This window comes from Ruditapes philippinarum, unplaced genomic scaffold (assembly GCF_026571515.1).
Source record: "Ruditapes philippinarum isolate M1 unplaced genomic scaffold, ASM2657151v2 ctg22236_1_1_1_1, whole genome shotgun sequence".
In the NCBI taxonomy this organism is placed as follows: Eukaryota; Metazoa; Mollusca; class Bivalvia; order Venerida; family Veneridae; genus Ruditapes; species Ruditapes philippinarum.
The window spans coordinates 7,175-27,382 of NW_026861208.1; the positions used below are offsets into that span (position 1 = coordinate 7,175).

General features: G+C 31.8%; 1 protein-coding gene across 1 annotated transcript; it reads right to left on the bottom strand.

Annotated features, from left to right (window-relative positions):
• Positions 1–3,234: 3,234 nt before the first annotated feature.
• On the bottom strand, positions 3,235–19,120 carry LOC132714878 (protein crumbs-like). Its single transcript, XM_060697793.1, has 8 exons — positions 19,014–19,120; positions 15,706–15,807; positions 9,201–9,292; positions 8,697–8,828; positions 6,146–6,468; positions 5,514–5,722; positions 4,144–4,532; positions 3,235–3,555 (listed from the first exon to the last, which is right to left on the bottom strand). Exons 1-8 carry the CDS (start codon positions 19,053–19,055, stop codon positions 3,363–3,365), a joined length of 1,482 nt encoding a protein of 493 aa, XP_060553776.1. The 5' UTR covers positions 19,056–19,120; the 3' UTR covers positions 3,235–3,362.
• Positions 19,121–20,208: the final 1,088 nt, after the last annotated feature.

Here is a 20,208-nt window from a genome sequence, read left to right on the forward strand (position 1 = left end):
GGACCAAAGTGACGATCTCAAAAGATCTCAAAAGATAAAATGTATTGTATAACACATATTAAGGCGTTTATTGCCTTTAATGTACATATTTTCGTATGTTTCAAAATAGAGAATTATGCGAAAAGGTTCTCTTTAACGGAAGTTTGGTTTATCCTTACTTATTACTTACTTTACTCCATTTAGAGCAAAACATTGTAAATGTTGATAAAATGACCTAAAATACTATAAATAACAATAATAGAAGACAACGTTAATCTTACCAATCAAACAAAATGTACATATCAGTTAAGCAGCTTTGATTGTGTGAAAATTGATTGATGAAATAATAATTAAGAAAATTAATTACTTAAAGTTTATGCGCACGATTCTTTAGTGCCCTTCCATATAGTTTGTGTTCTTAATGATTATATCACTTGTTATAAAGCTTTTGTCAGGTTATATGGTCCACGATTGTAAATTATAACCCAGTCATATATACACGGCCATATAACCTGTCAAAAATCTTAATTACCAAATGGTGATTTATTAAAATTCCTTTATTTGACGAAAATGAAATTACTTCATAAATTTTCAGCTGCCGTATAATTTTAAAGATTCTTTAAACTGTCAAATAAAAAAACTGACATAATAAACTTACAGTCTACTAATAATTATATAGTTAACATAAAAAAAGACATGCTGTGTCATATCACAAATGCTTATTAAACAATGTATGCCCTTGAATACTCAAACAAGCACATGATCACCCTCCCCCCCACACACACAAAACTCCCAACCCCTACACCCGTAGAATTGTTCGATATTGTTAGAGCGTTATAACTGTTTAAAAATACTGTTCGGCTAATGCTTTTGTAAAACTGTCGAAGGGCGGTCCTTCATCTTCCTACTCGCACGGCTTATCTACATATCAAATACATTAGTAAGAAACTTTATATCTTGAACTATCAAAACTAAATAGACATTGATACATCGTAAAAAGCTAACAAAAATTTTAACAATTGTTTAGATTGGTTGTCTGGGCATATCGGTTTCAGTTTGTGTTATCATTCCTTCAAAGCATCACATACTTTGTCCCTGAAGCAGTTGAAAGTTATGAAGAAGGCAAATGTGTAAATATAGATTTTAAGACTCATCTGAACGGAAGTAAGCAAGTGGAATAATTATAAAAATTATGATAAAAGTAAAAAAAAGGGTTAACACCTTGCCTTTCTGATACCAGTATAAAAGGAAAGGATGCCAAAACATTTTTACATCACTGTATAAAACGCCGTAGTAGTCATCTCAAATATTCACATACAAGTTTTTATTATCAACGTTATAAAAGATGGTGGGTACATCTTAATTTTAACTTTGCAAAATTTTAGAGAAGGAAATGTATGAAAAATGACTTGTAATTTCAAAAAATGCAGACTTTATCTTGTCAATTTTATTTTTTTCATTGAAAACGTTTTCACATTTTTATACAGATTATATTTTTAAAATTTATCTTGATAATATTTCTATCATTATCATTATTGTTATTGCTATTGTTATTGTTGTTGCCGCTGCTATTGCTGCTGGCGTTGTTGTTGTTGTTGTTGTTGCTGTTGTTGCTGTTGCTGTTGTAATTATTGTCGTCGTCGTCGTTAGTTTTGTTATAATTATTATTCAGATATTAAAGAATTATCACGGTTTATTTTAGTTTTCTGGTGGTGGACGTAACATGCTGATATCCGCTCTGATTGTATTTTCTGTAAGTATTCTGCGTTTTCGAAATCACTGGAAAGGATTACAGAACAATGCAAGGAATTGTCACAAAAAGAAAAACATGATATGCTGGGAGATTTGTTTAAATGGTTGCATTGGTCATTTTTGACTTTACCACTATTTCAAAAGGCGACTAGACAAATATATACATTATCTAGGTAAGCATGTTTGTAGTCCGTTATAGTTATGTATTCTGGTTGTATTGATACTTGCCTATTGGAAATAAATTGCGATTTACGAAAAAGGACTTAGACTTTTAATGATAAGATTGATACGGGTCGGTTGGTAAACAATTTTAATCATTTTGCATTTTGTTCAAATTGAAAAAAAAAATTTTTTTGAGAGTTTGAGAGTCTTTCCTTATTTCTTTATTGTTTTAATTAGAGCCTCACATGTACTCGGCGCATCTGAAACACAAATTTACGACACATCTGAATTTATTCAAATAAAACTTCAAAGGACTTCTCTCTTAGTGGTACGATTAAAAGACAAAAACAATATAAAAAATCTAATCTTATTATCACTTCGTTTATTTAAATCTAAAGGTTAAGCTTAAAGTAAGAATATATTTTACGAATATTCACTAGTTGAATACTTTTCAGTAAGTGTTCGTACAATCTTAAAATTAATAATACTTCTTTCAGGTTCAGAAGAAATATTTTCCTCAAACATTGGATGATTCGACAATCGTCGAACTAAATTTTTAGACATGAAATTTGTAGCTTTCCTCATCTTAATGAGTGAGTCGAATCTGACAGATTAAAAATGTTGAATTTGAAAATTGGGCACTTCTTAAGTCTTTTTAATATTTTCTTTCTGCACATTTGCTGTAAGAATATTTCCCAAAAAAATATCTGTCAACATTTTCGAGATCGGCCAACGAAATATATTTGAATAAAAATGTACCATTTTGTATCACCTTGATGTAATTAAGTTCAATTTTTATTGCCAAGTTGGCTATATATTCAAAAGACTGACTGTTAAAATGGTGATTGACCAACATTTGATTTTGGAAAATGTTTATGATAGTATAGAAAGACTGTCCCACCCTTTTTTATAAAATGTTACATTTGATTTATCTTAAATGTCACCAGATAGAAAAAAGAAAAATTATAATCGCGTTGAGTTGTACGGAATAGATATTGATAAGAACTTCCCTTATCAGAGGCAAAATCGTCAATTTCTAAACCGAAAGTATAATGAAACATAAACACAGTCAACAAACAAAATCAAGTAGATAACATTGGTCTAATTGAATAAACATTCACACATGGACCACACATACGTATAATGCGCACAGATAGATATTCACCTCTCAGTTGGGGCATGAACTTAAAGCTGTCTGCAATACTATACTTTTTCATAATATATTTTCCATTGTATATCAGAAACGGTCTTTAAGTCAGTCAAATGGGTAAATAACAGACAACTCAAGATACATTCGCATTAATTACGCTTTATTTTTTAAAAGCAAAACGTAATACTTGATCTGTAAGACATTTTATTTTACTTTTCTTACATTCACTAAAGAAATATTGAGATTGGCATTTTCTTAAATCTACTAATGAAATATGAAAAAGCATCTTTCTAAACCCATTTTTTTTCAGCAGATCGTACTATCCAACAATTTGAGGGATTTGTCTACATGCTTGAGTGCACTCCGGTGAGAAGTCATCAGAATGGCAAAATGTTGCGTTGCAAAAAATGTCAAACCCCTCGTTGAAAGTTAAATACTCAAAGTCGAGAAACACAAATCTGGTTTCATGGGTCGATTGTGAAATGATATGAGTATTTTTGTCTACTTCACAGCTGAAAAAAAGTGAACACATTCTCTTTAACAGAAGCCAAATTAAACTTTCGCGTTTAGAATGAAAGAAACACGCGAGAAAAGACAAAATTGAGACACAAAAGGAGAGTCATCAATAATTTTCTCTAACTAGCTTTTTTTTAATGAAACTCCAAGTTAATTCTATTCTTTATGGTTTTTTTATCAGTGAGAATTTGTCAAATGAACAAGTAAAGTAATATGAGCTGGCATCAGACAGTAACAATTTTCAGAGGCAACAAAAGTATCAAATTATGCAAAGATAAACATTGTGATTTATCCGGAATTTGCATAAAACACAAAATTCGTTATACGGATTGTAAATATTCAAACATGTCTCAAATTAAAAAAATACATTTTCAATTTTCAAATTCTTTCTTTATTTATTTCTTAAAAGCGTCGTATTTGCTTATTCTGTTCTTTTTCTCTCTCTTCGTAGTTAAAACATGGAAACACTTTACAAATGGAAAGTGAACAGAAACGAATATTGTTGCTTAGATTGACTCTGTCCTATGATCCTACGTCTGTTATCTACATGTATTTATCCAAAAGTGCAAATATGAAATACAAACCCATCTCGAATAAGCATGTGATCAGCACGTGAAAGGTCCGATGATACCGCGTGGCAGGTGTGTAATCGTAATTTAGTGTTCCAATCCATGATCGATGTGGCCACTTTGACGAATACTTTATCTCCGACATGGACACTTAAAGGGTTTCCATGAATCTGCTGCTGGTAGGTGTGATCTTTATAGAAAGTTATAGAAATATCGCGGTGACCCGTTATATTCGAACTATAACTTTCATGAATGTGATGAAGATGCGTCGAAGTGCTCTCCCCTTGATCGAAATTGCAGGCGACATTGTACGACCAATAATGATGACGTACAATTGAAGGGTCGACAGTATCAAATATTGCATAAAATAGGACGTTTTGGTATGTCTGTGTATTTCCTTCATACTGAAATTACGGAATAGTTATGCTATATAGGAAAATGAACATAAATGTCATGTATTATATGAAGGACAGTACCTAATATTGCTTGTAATCAACTTTGTCTCCAAATCGTTGTGTTTGCGATTAAGAGTACGCGGTCCATTCGGCGAAGCTTAAACACTCTGGTTTAATTGGGCAAAAAATAGACTGGAATTTTAACATCTTAAATAACAGGCGGTTATCATTTCAATCCTCCAAAGGTTGCTTAAAAAGTGTTGGTTCAGAATTGAGTCCTGTATTTCTCAAGGTCATCTTCAGGTTAAAGTTAATCAACTAAGTCATAAAGCAATTTCACCTTACCGTGATACTGTGTTTAGTCCAGTCTGTCATAAAAACAGCCAAATGGTTTTAAAAAAATCGATGAGAGTTTATTTTTGCTTCATGGCGACCCCACACAATTTTAGGTCACATGGCTGCCCGAAACAGGAAATTATGGTTTTTGGCTTACCACGGGTGGTTTACAAACTAAAGCAACACCAGGGATTGAAACCATGCTTCAACTGTTTGTAGCTAAGAGTAGGCATTGACTCGTTATTCAAACCCATTTAGTCGCCTCTTACGATGATGCAGGGATAAACGGTGGCTGCAATTATGATGCTTCAAACCCCTAAGCCACATGGGATAAAATGTTTCGTAACGTCTCGCCTACTGGAGCTAAGATATGCATAGACTTCAATTATTCAAACCCATTTAGTCACCTCTTAAGATTACGCAGGGAAGAACGGTGGCTGCAATTCTTATGCCTCAGCCATTAAAGGCTATCCATTAGCCATAAGAGGGAGACGATGAAGATATAACTAGTCAATATTTAATGTTCATACGTAAATTCATACAAATATATGCACCGATATATTTATCAATTGTGTACTAATCAAATCATGTTGACCATGATAATTTTTATTGCAAACTGAATATATAGTTAGATTTTATGTTAAATATTCAAACCTTTTCAGACGTCATGCATTCATTAAAGCTCTGTTTAAACCATAGTTCTGTGTCACGTTGTTCTCCTGTACATTTAGAAGGGCCAAGGTAAATGTTGTTAGCTGTAATACCAGGATAAATCGACTGAAGAATGCGGACATCTAAACTTATATTCCATCCGGTACTCGTGCAACCAGATCGTACCGTGTCTTCAAAACGAGGTTGTTGAACTAGAAAGTAATAAACAAAAAAGTATTTTAAATAGAAAAAACACACACAATACATTTTCGACTGAAAAGAAAAAGAAAACCAATAAGCACATTGATTTTGAAGCCAAACTATTTCAGGATTATAATTTGGTAGTAATGTAACCTGAAAAATATAAGGTAAAATGTGTACCCGACTGCAGTTTCGTGTCGCTCGGATTCGTGTTACTTACTTCAGGCACTATAATTAATCTAAGTTTTTTTTTTAAATTGTAAGATATCACCTTAATATTAGACATTTCCAGTATATTAGCGTAATTATTATTTTGAAAAGAAGAACGAAAATGGCACAATAATGGATATTCTTTGAAAAAGCACATCGAGTTATACATCTTGCAACAAAGAAAACTTCTTATGATAGTATAAATAAACTGTGTAAAAATGTACCTAGATCACAGTCTACACCAAACCAACCATGTGAACAGTTACAGTAATAGGATCCGTCTGTATTCGTACATGTTCCTGAATTCTTGCACGGGTTTATCGTGCATTCGTCGATATCATCAGTACAAGAAGTGCCATTCCACCCGTTTGGACATTCGCAAGTATATGAGCCGATCGTATTTCTACAAACTTCAAAATTTTTGCATGGCTGCGATGTGCATTCATCAATTTCCGTCGTACAATTGACTCCTGTCCATCCAGCCTGACATACGCATATCTTACCTCTCCCATGTTTCGTGCAAACTTGGTTTGCTCCGCAGTGGTGGCTTTAAATTACATAATACATGTTATGAATTATATAGGCAAATTAATTGACAGGCATCCGACTACAGCGTATGAAAGGCGCGTATTAGTTGTTAAATCAATAATCTAAAATTATTTTTTTCAGCAATCATAAGGCGTATAAATGGTTTGAGTGTAACTGTAAACAGGATGAATGTATCGGAATTATTTTTACGATCAGTGAATCCGCATGTTTGAACAAATATTCATGTTGTTTCATTTAATGAAAAAAATGATGTTTTTTTTTTCTTCCATTAAACATTCTTTATTTGGGTTCCACACTGAAATTCCACACTGTATCCCATTAATTTACAAGTAAAATGGTTTCCTGCGGGGAACATTTTTCATGATATAAAGATATTTCATTTAACTATTTTCAACACCGTTTTGGCAGAGGGGAATAAATAAACGTTTATATCAGGAATAGAGTTGACAATAATCGATCAACATAGAAGAAGGTCTTTCGAAACTGGTGACCGTTGATGACCGGAGAAGGTCGAACATAAAACAATTATTTCTTTTTAGAAGAAAAATGATTAAATAGGCCTACCATATTAAAAAAAATAATTAAAAAGCAAAAAAAAAATAAAGTAAACACACAAGTTTACGCAGAAAATAATTCTATCTATTATGGCAGATGCCACTACGAATATTTTAATTTTGTAGATTTTCAGTATAAACAATTTATTGTTTGTAAAATTTGAGATACATATATTAAAGAAACAATGATAATTTTCAAATAAATCATTCAAGTTTTTTCCACCTTAAACGGTAAAATAATTATAGAAAATTAGAAATGTCACGTAATAGGTTTTTGTTCTTAATTAGGTTTGATTCTGACTAATTCCTTAGAGGTAATTCCGTAAAGTAACGACAAACGGTATTTAAGCAGGTTATCGAAAAGGTCAATTAACCAATCGTGTACGGTTTACAGATCACATGCTCCTCCATGTACCGAAAACTGGTCACGTGCTCCTCCATGCCTCAAAAGTAAAACGCGTACCAATGAAATATTAAAAGGTTCTGACAGAAAATAAAATCTAGACCGTCTTTTGTATTTGTCCCACACAGATAACAACCAGTCACGTGGTATTATTACGCAACATATGACTGATGATGTTCTCAGACACATGCAAGAGCAGACAACGGCACAAGAGGGTTCTGAATAATGACATGTTTATACAGATTTTAATGTTCCATAATTTCAGATTGTTTACAATTTCGTACTGGTTTAGTCTTCTATTTGAATTCTTTATTGTGTTAAAACAGGTTTTTAATATTTTCCCCAGTCAGATAATGTGTGGCAATTTTATTGTTAAAATAGGTCGTTTCCACTGTAAAATCCTCCTGTTACAAGTTCAAACTGCTATGAAACTATGAAAAATGCTTCAATACTGATGAAACTTGGCACAAATGTTGACTGGACCATAGCCCCTGTAACAGCATTTTCCTGTTAGCATGAAGTATTTATTTCATACTAATTTTTAAATAATAAAAAAATGAGTTATATCGCAGAGCCTACCACCATAGCAACATAATCAACTGTTCACGGAGCACTTTGATTGCATTGCAAAAGCTTCTCGAATAAAAAAGTTACTCAAAATTGCAATTAGCGCAAACTCATTTAAAATGAAGAAGTATTTAACTTTCCTAACAACGCTCATATAAACAAGTGAAAAAGAAGGCTAAGAAGACCAAGCATTGAGCAGTTACACACACTGACATAAATAAATATGGTTCGAAAAAAAATAGATGACCCTTCATTAACCTATCTGAAATATATCTCTATACATTTCAAAAGATTGCCTTTATATGTTTCTACTATGTTTCTGAAGTGACGAAAATAAACTATTGTATCTTACTTACTGTATCACAAACAAACATCACGCTAATGAAAGTTTTTCATAACATGACATATATTCAATTAATGACAAATTGTTGTGAGGGTAATTTACACAACTTGAGGGATACAGGTCACGAGAGTAGCACACTCATGTTATTTTACCAACAGTTAATGTGTAAAGATAATCTTTTGTCTGTCTGAAAACAATATTTTCTCTTAAAGGTTTATTGAGAAAAAAATCCTCTAAATACGGAACCTCTGAATTCCGAAAACAGGACGATTTTCTATTGCTACTTGTTTGTTTTCTTTATATACAAATTAGTTACATGTTATCTTTTTGTATGTCTTTTAGCATATAATAATAAAAACCTGATTGAACATTCATCCAAACAAAGATCACCCATCCATCCAGGCTTGCAACGACGGAAATTGATATCTGGATTCGTTTTTATCTCACAATGTTGTTGTACACCGTTTTTCCATCCTTGTAAACATTGGCATCTTTAATACAGAACCACTACTAGTAACACTTAAACATCGATTTGCAGCAGCAATATGAGGTGCGAAACAAACAAAAAACTTAATTATAACTTTTTATTATAATAACGTAACACATTTTTATGCGACTTAACATTATAATATAAAGAAATATCAATTTAGATTTTAGCAATTGCATTATTCAATTTAACGAAATAACGAATGTTGAAATGTCTGGGGAGTATTCTTTGAATTTGGAATGAGGCACATTGCCGTAAATAAGCACTATTTTCTTTTTATGTGTAAGCAAATGATGAGTTTGTGATATCATTATCTTGCTTTATGAAATGTAATATTATTTTTGATCAAACATAAATGTATCAGAAATGTACGTACGAGTAAGATCCAAATGCATTTATGCATACACCTCTATGATAGCATGGGTCATGACCCATACACTCGTCGAAATCTTCTTCACATGTCTCGCCCTTAATAAATATGAATAAAAATATCATTGTCATTTTGACACAACAAGAAAGGAGGTTTATCAAAACACCAAACATATATCAATATATAAGACTTGAAAGATAAAAAAGCTATCAACTAATATTTGTTGCAACATACAACTTAAGATGTCATGTAATGGGCATTAAAAGTGTTAAGTATGGCGACAATGTTTTAACATAATTATCAGATATATAAAGCTATTTATCTCCCAATAAATCAATTAACAATAGCTCTTTATTTATCACCAATGTCAAGTAGCTTTTATATCTTTGACTCGCACGTATACATTACGTACATTTATTTATTTATTTATTTATTTATTATAGTCTCATTTGTGCACACTTACATATACTTCAATACAAAAGATAAACATTACATGGTACATAGCCATTCTTTGAGTAGAATTACAAGAGACTTAAGATATTTTACATATTTTACAATTAAAAGCTATAGTCTGTTATGTTACGGGCATATATTTATGTATATAAAAGATACATACACATATATATGCAAAAACATTTCCTCATACCTAAAATTCAGGTAATACATGTAATAATGTTTCATCATATCACGTGCATAACAAACAAAAGTTCCTGAATTTGATCAGTTTAAAATTCATTCCATTTTTTTCAGTCCAGTGTGTGTTTTCTTTCTGTATTTATCTGGGACCTCAAATATAACTACCGTATCTTAAGTCCCAGGTACATGTATTAATAAAAACCATTTTTAATAATTTGACATGAAAAATAATGCATGTTATATTTCTGTATTAGTCCCTTTTGTTACTATTTGTATATTTGTAACAAATATAATAATTAAAAACATGCAATGTTCATTTTGACGACTGATTTGTATGTTCCAAAGAAAGTACATTTAATGTTCTAATCTCTAGCTCATGATGGAAAATGTCAGTTGGCCTCCCATTTATCTATGATATGCAATTCTAGTTAAATCCAATTAACCATTGAAAACTTTATAAGAATATCAAGTCATCAGATGTCTACTAGTTCATCCTCCTTTGCTGCATTTCTTGCTTGGACGCCCTTTGATGTTTTGTATCTATTATTAGTTATAAAGATTTTTTGACAGGTTATATGGCCCTATAAAAAACGGTTGTTTGTAAATATAACCCGAGCCGCTAGGCGATGGTTATATTACAAATAACCGTTTATATACGGCCATATAACCTCTTAGAAATATTTATAACGAATTTATAATACAGCAAGTATCATTTTAGAGGAATAAAGCGAGATATAGAGGATATTTGTTTGTTTGTGTGTAAGATGAAATTTTATTTCATCGAGTGGGCCTTAAAAACAGTGTAACGTGCACGGGCTAGCTGTTATATATATAATTTTTCTTAAGGCTACTTTGCCAATTGATTGGTTACAAATGAATATACCATAATTTGTTTAAACTTTGGTATCAAGTTTAATTAACTAATGTTATAACAGTAACGTGCTTGAAAGATAATAAGTGGTCCTTGAACTTAATATAAAATTAGAGTGACACTTTGAAGGCTATTTAATATACATAGAAAAACCACTTGGATATCGAGTTTTCAATACTTTAGTAATAATAATTACACCTAACGCAATGTTGAATTGATGCAATTGAAATACTTCGTAAATAGTTCAAGAACCCAAGTAATTAAACTAAAATATTAATTAACTGTTGCTGTGGTGTTGATTTTTTTTTAATGCGTTTATTTAAGGTCGCCGCCGGAAAGCCCATATGGGCGACCGTACACTCAAGTCGGGTCATCCTAGAGCGTCCCGCCGAGATTTTTTCGTCGATTTTTTCCAGCTTTATTGGTGGAGGAAGACCCCAGGTGCCCCTCCGGGCATTATTTCAGGCACGAGCGGGCACCTGGGTAGAACCACCGACCTTCCGTGAGCCAGCTGGATGGCTTCCTCACATGAAAGATTTCGACCCGATTGAGGATCGAACCTACAGTGGTGAGGGACCTGTGATCTCAAGTCAGCGACTTTAACCACTCGGCCACGGAGGCCCCCGTGTTGACACTTCGGCAGCTGGACAGAGACTGATTGTCCGCAGCTTTGAGCTCTTTTTATACCCAATTATGTAGTTATATTTAATGATCGTTTACTGAAGTTGAAGAAATCAAGCATCCAAGAGATATTGATAATGGGTCGAATATTGGTTCGAATGGCATTGAGTTCGAATGATTTTAGGTACGAATTGTCCTGATATTTTACAAATAATAAAAATATGCCCGTTATACCAAATAATTGCTACAGATAAGTTGTTAAATCTAATCATTTAATTTTTATGTATTTATTACTTATTTATAAAATATTAATCTATATATTTCAACACAAGATAACATATTTGTTTACAATTTAACTTATCGGCAATTTAGGTATAAAACCACTAAATATCATTATAAAATCTAGGCAGAATAGAAACAATCGTCACAACATTATTCTCACGAGTGGCGTAGCCACGAGTGAGAATACTGTTTTTAAAGTTCACGAGATGAAATAAATTTACATCTTACACAACAAACAAACAAATTTTCTTTTTATTTTATGCTTAAAAACAACAAGTTAAAACGAAAATTTCCATAATATAAACGTTAATATTAAAATCTGTTTCCCCATTGAGAGCCCCATTTAGTCAGAATTTCTCATTAAAAACAAGAAGTCTTGAGCTGAAAAATAAGTCCGTCAATCAACGGTAAATGACGGTGATATTTATTCATTTTATTAAAAAAAATGTGAATGATCGCTTGTTTTGATAATAAAAACAAACACTTTTTGTAGGAGAAAAAGTCCAACCATTCATCCATATTTCTGTTACTTACTGCGATTTTATATTAGACCTGGCTTTGTAAAATGTAAGCGGCAGCCATTTTTTATAGTTGTGTATTTCATGGGAGGAAAAAAATTGTGTAAGATTCAGAGGGATATAATTTGGATTTGTTAGTCATACACCTTTTTAAATGAAAGAAAACTTATTTGAGGATTGTAACAGACATAAAATAAGTGTTGACAGATGTGAAAACATTCAAAAAAGGAGCTAAGAAAATGAAAAACTTGGAAGCTTGCTCAGGAACGCTGGGTTGTTTTCCTTATTCTTCGAGTGATGGCTGTCATTGCTTTTCAAATTTTCATAAAGCATACGGCAGTTATTGCTCGTAGGATATGCCCAAATGTCATCAAGAGCAGTTTTGCATGGGGAAGGAATGTATTTTCAGACTGTAAAAATGAAACAAAAAAAATTTAGAGACGAAATTTGGTGATTGGAATTTGAATGAATAGAATAACTTTTCTTCTTTTTATTACTTTTGACATTTAAGTTATTTATCAATTTCAGCTTTGCTTTTTCTTTAAACAGTCTGACATTGTCAGAATTGTCAGCAAAAATAAAATTGAGGTACCACATGGTGAAAATCTTAAAAAAAAGTAGTCTCGTCATTGAAAAGTGTGAAATTATATTTTGATAATTTTTCACTGTGAAATTATCAAATATAATTTTCACGGATAAATCAGTAATCCACTGAAAAGCATAAAATAATTCTACAGCAGCCGTGTATATTATTAGATCGTTGACAGGTTATATGGCCCTATATAAACGCTATTTGTAAATAGTAAAAGTTATATTGCAAACAGCCGTTTATATACGGCCATATAACCTGTCAACAATCTTTATAACGAATTTATAATACAGCAATATCATTTTTTAGAGAAAAAATTAAGATTTGTTCATGAATCGACAACAGCCGTGTATATAAAACTGTGTGTGTATTTGCGTTTATTTATACTCGCCACCGGTTGCCCATATGGGCGAGCCCCCCAGAAGAGTATTAGTCATTTTATTTTTCGGAGGATAGTGCAATTACAGATACAGAAAGATGCCCCAATTACAGAAGCTTCTCCTGGTTCTTTAGCGTGCCAAGTGTTTAAGCACCCATACACGGGACCTCGATTTAAAGTCTCATCCGAAAGACTGATTAGTAATTTTAGTTGGCCAGCCCGGGAATCGAACCCACAATGTCGAGATTACAAGTCTCGCGCTCTAACCGATTGAGCTATGCGGGCTGGCTGTATATAAAACTATATTAACGTCACGATTATATAGTTTTTTACAATACTGCACGTTTGTAACGTCGTTTTTCATTGGATAATCGTGACTAGCGGCTCGGGTTATATTTACAAATAGTCGTTTATATAGGGCCATATAACCTGTCAACGATCTTTATATCTAATAATATAAACGTCACGATTATCCAATGAAAAGCGACGACGTTACAAACGTGCAGTATTATAAATCATGATATACCATTTGCCGCGAAACATGTAAAGTACATTTTGAAATAATAAAGTCGATGAAAATATTTGTTTTGGCTTATTTACATATGGATTTTTTGCGACGGACGCGCCCTCAGGCGCGTTCAGAGCTAAGTCATCTACACATGGGATTTCGTCAGCTACAATCGCGCAAAAGTGTCCTTAACCGATTAACAGCCCAAGAAATAGTACATGAATTTGATCCTTCAAAACTCCCATACTTTGTCGGGATATCTTAAAATCTTCCATATTTAGCCTTTTCAATTTCAAATTAAGTTATCTAAGTTAAAAATATGAACGTATATTATTGATAAAAACGTTGTAGTCCCGTAGTATTAATGCTCAATATGCAAATTACTGCCGAAACGATTTTACCGCTGTCGAAAAAGTAGGACAGCAAATTATACTACAATAAAGGTGTAAGCTCTGAGTTCCAAGACATTATTAGTAGGAAATAAATATTTCTACATTATACAAAACATTATTATTAACAAATCAAACGTTTTTCGTGACTCTAGGATAACTCGCGCATTAATAAAAAAAAGAACTATTTTCGTGACTCATACCGCGGGTTTAGCTGAATATTCAGCAGTTATTAATAAATTAGATACAGTACAATGGTTAGTATAAATATCTATTTTTGAAAATGCATGTAAGAAGCTAGAGAGTTTTTCAACTCTTAAGGTACCACCATGTAGTCTTTCATGGTAAGGAAGTTATAATATCAGTTCTACTTCCGATTCTTTGTGGTTTGTTTACATTTTTTCTAGGTCACGATATGAGTTAACCTTCGTTATTCTATATTCTAAAAAATAGATTCTGCTCCACCTGTGCTGATTTTTTGAGTACACATTATACATGTTATAAACCAGCGGATATCATGCAATACTTTTAGAAGTTCTATACAATTGTAAGAAGCAAACAAGTTGAAAATGGAATGAGTGTTAAATTGAAAGGGACAACTAAACACTGTAGTGCTTAAGTGACATTTAAATTAAAATAAAAACGATGTGCTCTGGCCTCTACATCTTTACCTTGTAAATAAAAAAAAAATCTAAAAAAAATACACTATTAATTGCTGATGATTTTAACCAAAAAATTTTTTAATGAGACATATCCAAGAGAAATAAAAATACAAATGACTTTATGTTTTATTGTTTATATGCCCACTATGATATAACACGAAGCAATTCTAAATAGCATTCTCAAATGTATAATTATTATATAGAAATATTTCGTTGACAGTATTTTTTCTATTTACATATCATTTCTTGGAATAAATCGATAAGGACACTGATTTACAAGTTTGACCAGAGTTTTAAGCATAAATTTCATTCTGTATTTAAGTGCTTGAAAGTAGAATATCTGAATTATATCAGTTTGGGACACAAAATATATTGCTCTACAACTCTCGAACTAGTATGGAACAAATTTTCTCTGTAATATATTTTTTTGTTTTTTTTTTTGTTTTTTTTTTCTAAAAAAGCCTTAATTTTTCTCCGGTTGCATGTCCGTCGCATTCAGTGCTGCAGTACTTTGATTATGTTTTCTTACCATGATTAGTTGTTGATATTTGTAGAGAATGAGTAGCATTATAGGTGAAAAAGAAAATGTACGTGCTTTTGATCTAATATTACTGACTTACAGTAGTAACACAAACAGAGCAATGTTGCACTACTCTCATGTCACATTACATTTACAAGTCTTGTAAGCCTTGTTTGTATTCAATGGAATTACATCCCTTTCAGGTAGGAATCAATGAAAAACATAGTTTTGTTTTTAATTTAATATCTGGCCCGTGGCCTCTCTCATGTACAGTGCATACGATAAGTAAAAATTATGCAAAAATAGTTTACAAAACATTCGGAATAATGTATAATAGTAGTTAATTTGAATAGAACATGATCTGTGCGTAGGATATCTGTAATGAGCGCTTAAATTTGCGCGTAGCTTCTCTATTGCAGCATTTATACTTGTTTACATTTTTGTTACATGTTTAACTTTGAAATATGGGCAAACATGATATCTATAATGTTTAGAGCACATTAGATGCTTATCGCCGTATTACAATACAGTTTTACCATAAATCCATGAGAGCATTGACACGCGTTCCCACCAGAATCGCACAGTGAATTGTGATAACACGAAGTATTACCGCACGTTCTGTAGTCTGCTCCGGCGATCTAGAAAGATACAAAAATTCCATTATGACCCTAAAAAATCGCTCAACTGAGAACCGTTGTTATACAAGAATATTATTTCATTTCTATTGCGGAAGTAGTCACATTGTCACATTGTTTCAATGTATAATTCATGATGTGATTTGACATGTTCTTATAAAAAGTGTGTTTTAACAGTTGTGCAAAGCTTGAACAATAATGTAAGAATTTCAAAAATTGTTCAGTGGGTCAAGGTCGGGGTCAAAAAATAAAATAAAACAAGACCTGTAAATTAGGACAGCAAATAAAACTTTTCTGCATGTTTTATAGGAAAACAAGAGCCGGAATAATGTAGGAAATTACATATTTCAAGGAAAAGGCTCGGGGGCCCCCAAAAATTTTTTTATATTAACAGAGAGCAAAAATTCAAAACAAAAACGAAGACTAAGGGGAAAAGGGGGCTAAGAAAAAATTTTCCAATTAAATTTTCCAGAGAAAAAAATTTAGTTTAAAACTATTTCGTAGTAATGAAGATTATTAAATTTAAAGAAGCCTTTATTTGTAGTCTGGGTTTTCCCTTTCCTTATTTAAATATGGAAAAATTTTTTGTAAGGGGAAGGTACTCCAAAACGACGTTAAAAGTTAAAAATTGCCGCAAAAATTTGCCCCCCCTTTACGTTTTAAAGGGAAAACCCTGGGTTAAAAGGGGGAAAAAAAAAAAAAGGAAAATTTTTAAATTTTACAAAATAGGACAGTTTTATGTTTTAAAAGGGCACCTGTATGCAAAAATTTAAAAAAAAATTTTCCCGTGTGGTTTTTTGAGTTTTGGAATAAATTTTTGAACTAAGACTTTGCCATTAGAAGGGCTTATTTTCAGAAATGAGGAAACTGTAAATAATCTGTAATTTCATCATTTTAAAAAATGTTTTTCTATTGCTCATTGTTAAGAAACAAATAATAACATTCAGGTAACACATTACACAAGCAAAATGTTTGTTTCTAAACAAAATGTTCTTAATATGTATAAAAATGTTCCTCTACCCCATCCACTTTTAACACTAATTTTACTATTTCCCTATCTAAAATGCCTCATTCAAAATATCCCTAAAATTTACCGAAATGAAGGTCTGTTTTCAAAGTTTGCCTAAATTTTCTTAAAGGTATATTTGTTGATCATGCGAAATATAAAATACTTTAACCGTGTAGTTTTTTATTTTATCGAACTTTGAAAATATCTGGTATCATATTTGCTATAAATTTTGGCATTATTTAGCAAAACAAATTCCTAAAATAATTATATAATTTAAATAAAACTTTTTTTCTTCCATAAGGGATCAGAGAGATACATAAATAATGTTAAAAAGAAAAAAAGAAAGAGAAAAAAAAAAGTTGCCCCTTCTGGGGTTTGAACCAACGCCCCTCAATTTCAATGTAGTTTACAAGCAATTCTAGCATATTTGAATACTCTTCAAAGTGGAGGTAATGCATTACCCATGGTCTACCTTAAATGTCACAAGACTGACGTTAAATGTCACAATGAACGCTGTCGCAATTGTCCTGATGGTAAATATCGCAGTTTCTACGCTAAATGTCGCGCAAAAAGTCATAATCAAAAATGTTGCAACCTTAACGCTAAATGTCACATGCCACTGTCTAGTAATGGTTATAGCATTCCCAAATATTATAACCACTGTGATGCCATGTTTCAAACTTTATGATGCGTTACACCAGATCCATGTTGCTGTTTGTTGTTGTTTTTTTCTTTCCTTTTGTTGTTGTTTTTTTTAATGTTTTTTGTCTGTTTGTTTGTTTGTCGTTGTTGTTTTTATTACTCCGAAAAACATGAAGTCCTTTGCTTCAAAATATTTCTAAAATTTCACAGATACATGTACATTTATTTTTGTAAAGTCGAGCTAAAACTGTTCTAATTTCCAAAGGTCATAGCTTAAACAACTTAAAGTAGATCACAAAGTGCTGTTAAGGGTCATTGAATGTTTGTTTATTCTACCAAATAAATATACATGTCTTTAAAATGTAAAAGAAGAAGCTCTCTTGATCATACTAAAATACACTCAATGTCAACGGTCATTACCGAACATAAAAATGTCAATAACATATTTTAGCAGCTGAGTCACAGTACATTACAAAGTGGTATAAATGTGTACATCGGAATATTCTGGTATTTTTCCGACATTGAGCAAAAACTTTTTTCCCGACATTGAGCCGGTACTAAAGTCCAAATGAACTTTATAACTCAAATCTGTGAATTTTCGACAAACACATAAGAGTTCCGGGCTCTATTCCGCAGAATCGGAAATGATTACATGAATCTGGGCATGTGTACGCTGATATAAATATTTTTTTCTGGAACATTATTGTGTTTGCTGACGTAAAGCCAAAACTCCGGTCCAAATGATCTGTGTGCTCTATTCTCACCTTTTCGGGCTGACCCTTATGATGTCCAGACTTAATATCAAAGAATATAATATATTGATATGGGGTTTTAACTTTTATGCTTTGTCCGTTAGTTTATGACAATTTTAGTTTCAATAGTAAAATATTCACTACAGTTCATCTAAGATTGATTGGTAACTTGGTCCTATTATATATAATTGAAGAAGTTAAAAATTCAACTGTTTCATAAAATGTTTGATATTTACATTATTTCAGAACGATACCAGAAACAGAATAATACCACGGAACACTTAAATGTTTTAACTATATATTTCTAAGAAATTTGTCCATTTTTCAGTTACTGGGGTAAGACATTCTCACTGGTATACTTTTTTTTTTACTCGACATGCCACCTTTAATCAGTAGAATGAACATTTACTAGATTGGTGTATGTCGCCTTATTGTTTTCAGCAGAGAATGACTTGTGTATATGCACAGAGGGTACCGTTTTAATTGATTTCGCAAATAGGGTACCGGTATGGATATTTACCGTAAAATAGTGACATTGTGTTCACCTTGTCGTATTTAACGTTTTAGTCCGGCGCCCCGCGGATCGAAAATACGGCATTGCACAAATAGTATTGAGTATTGAGGCTTGTCAATCTGCATATCCGTGTAGTCTAATCAGGCCCTATTCTCTAAGTAGCTCACTTTAGTTTATTTTTTTTAAATGGTGGCATGTTCCATATCAAAGCTTAGAAATTCAATTACAGTAATTTAAGTTATGAAATACATTTAATGTATCAGACGAAAGAAAATGAAAAAAGAGAACTCACAAGTGCATGTACGAAGTATAGGACTATTAAAATCCTCCACATTTTTAATTATAGAATCAAGTAATTCTACAACATAATGCAATATATATCTTAATTTCTTATCGTAAGAGTGTCTTATACTGACCTAGTTTCAGAGACAAAGACAAATATCACATGAACAGAAAGGAATTTATCATCTTTAAAGTTGCATGCCAATCATAAATTCAAAACATCAAAATCAAGTAAACTATATGAAAAAATCAAGCAAACCTAATAAATCTCTATGAAATATGTCCAAAATAACTGATTTTTACTACCTATACCTGGAAGTATACCACTTTTATTAATTTCAACATGTTTGAAAATTTAAAAAGAAATTTCCATGGAAACTTATCTTTGTTATACACTGACTGAAATCATTGCATATCTATATAGGAGAAATATTTACTAATTTGACATATTTTTTAATTATTTATATTCGTGCTGCTTTAATATATTTAAATAAAAATGTTATCATTCTTATCTAAGTGGAATGAAACCTATATATTTAGATTATGCAAATCTATTAAATTAGTTTAGAAACAAATGCAGCGATAGAAATCAGAGTAGGGATAAAAAACCAAGAGCTGTCAAAGGAAACAGTGAAGCTCAACTAATTAAATACTGTACGCAGTAAGGAGGACAAAACATATTAAATAAAAATCAATTATATATTTTACTTTTTATGACAAGAAGTTATAGAGGATATTTGTTTAGTTCAGTGTAAGATCAGAATATATTTCACCGAGTGAGCACCAAAAGGTATATTTCACGAGTGGCGGAGCCACGAGTGAAATATGAACTTTTGTTGTCCACAAGGTGAAATATATTTCGATCTTACACTAAACTTAACAAATTTTCTTTTTATTATATGCAAAGAAACGTTTTAAAAAGACCTTTTAAAAACCTTATACTGAATGAAAAGCGCGCCAAATAATAATACAACGTGACGTCATTTACGACGTCACGTCATTAAGTTGGTACCCAGTTCTGTGCACGCTGGTATTTCACTGAAACAACGTAAGGGGCTTAAATTCAAAACAGTGAAATTATCAAAGTGGTAGTTTCACTGTTTCAAGCAGTGAAATTACCAGTTTTTATATCACTATATATCACGATATTATTTCTATAAACCACCGAAAAGCATGTAATAAATAGTTATTAACATAAGTTCCTA

Coding starts and splice junctions, on each gene's coding strand:
- LOC132714878 (XM_060697793.1), bottom strand. CDS start 19,055: ATGTGGAGGATTTTAATAGTCCTATACTTCGTACATGCACTT. Junction 9,293..15,705: donor AATGCTCTCATGGATTTATG/GTAAAACTGTAT, acceptor ATATTTATTAAG/GGCGAGACATGTGAAGAAGA. Junction 3,556..4,143: donor CACATGCTTATTCGAGATGG/GTTTGTATTTCA, acceptor ACTTTTTTTCAG/CTGTGAAGTAGACAAAAATA.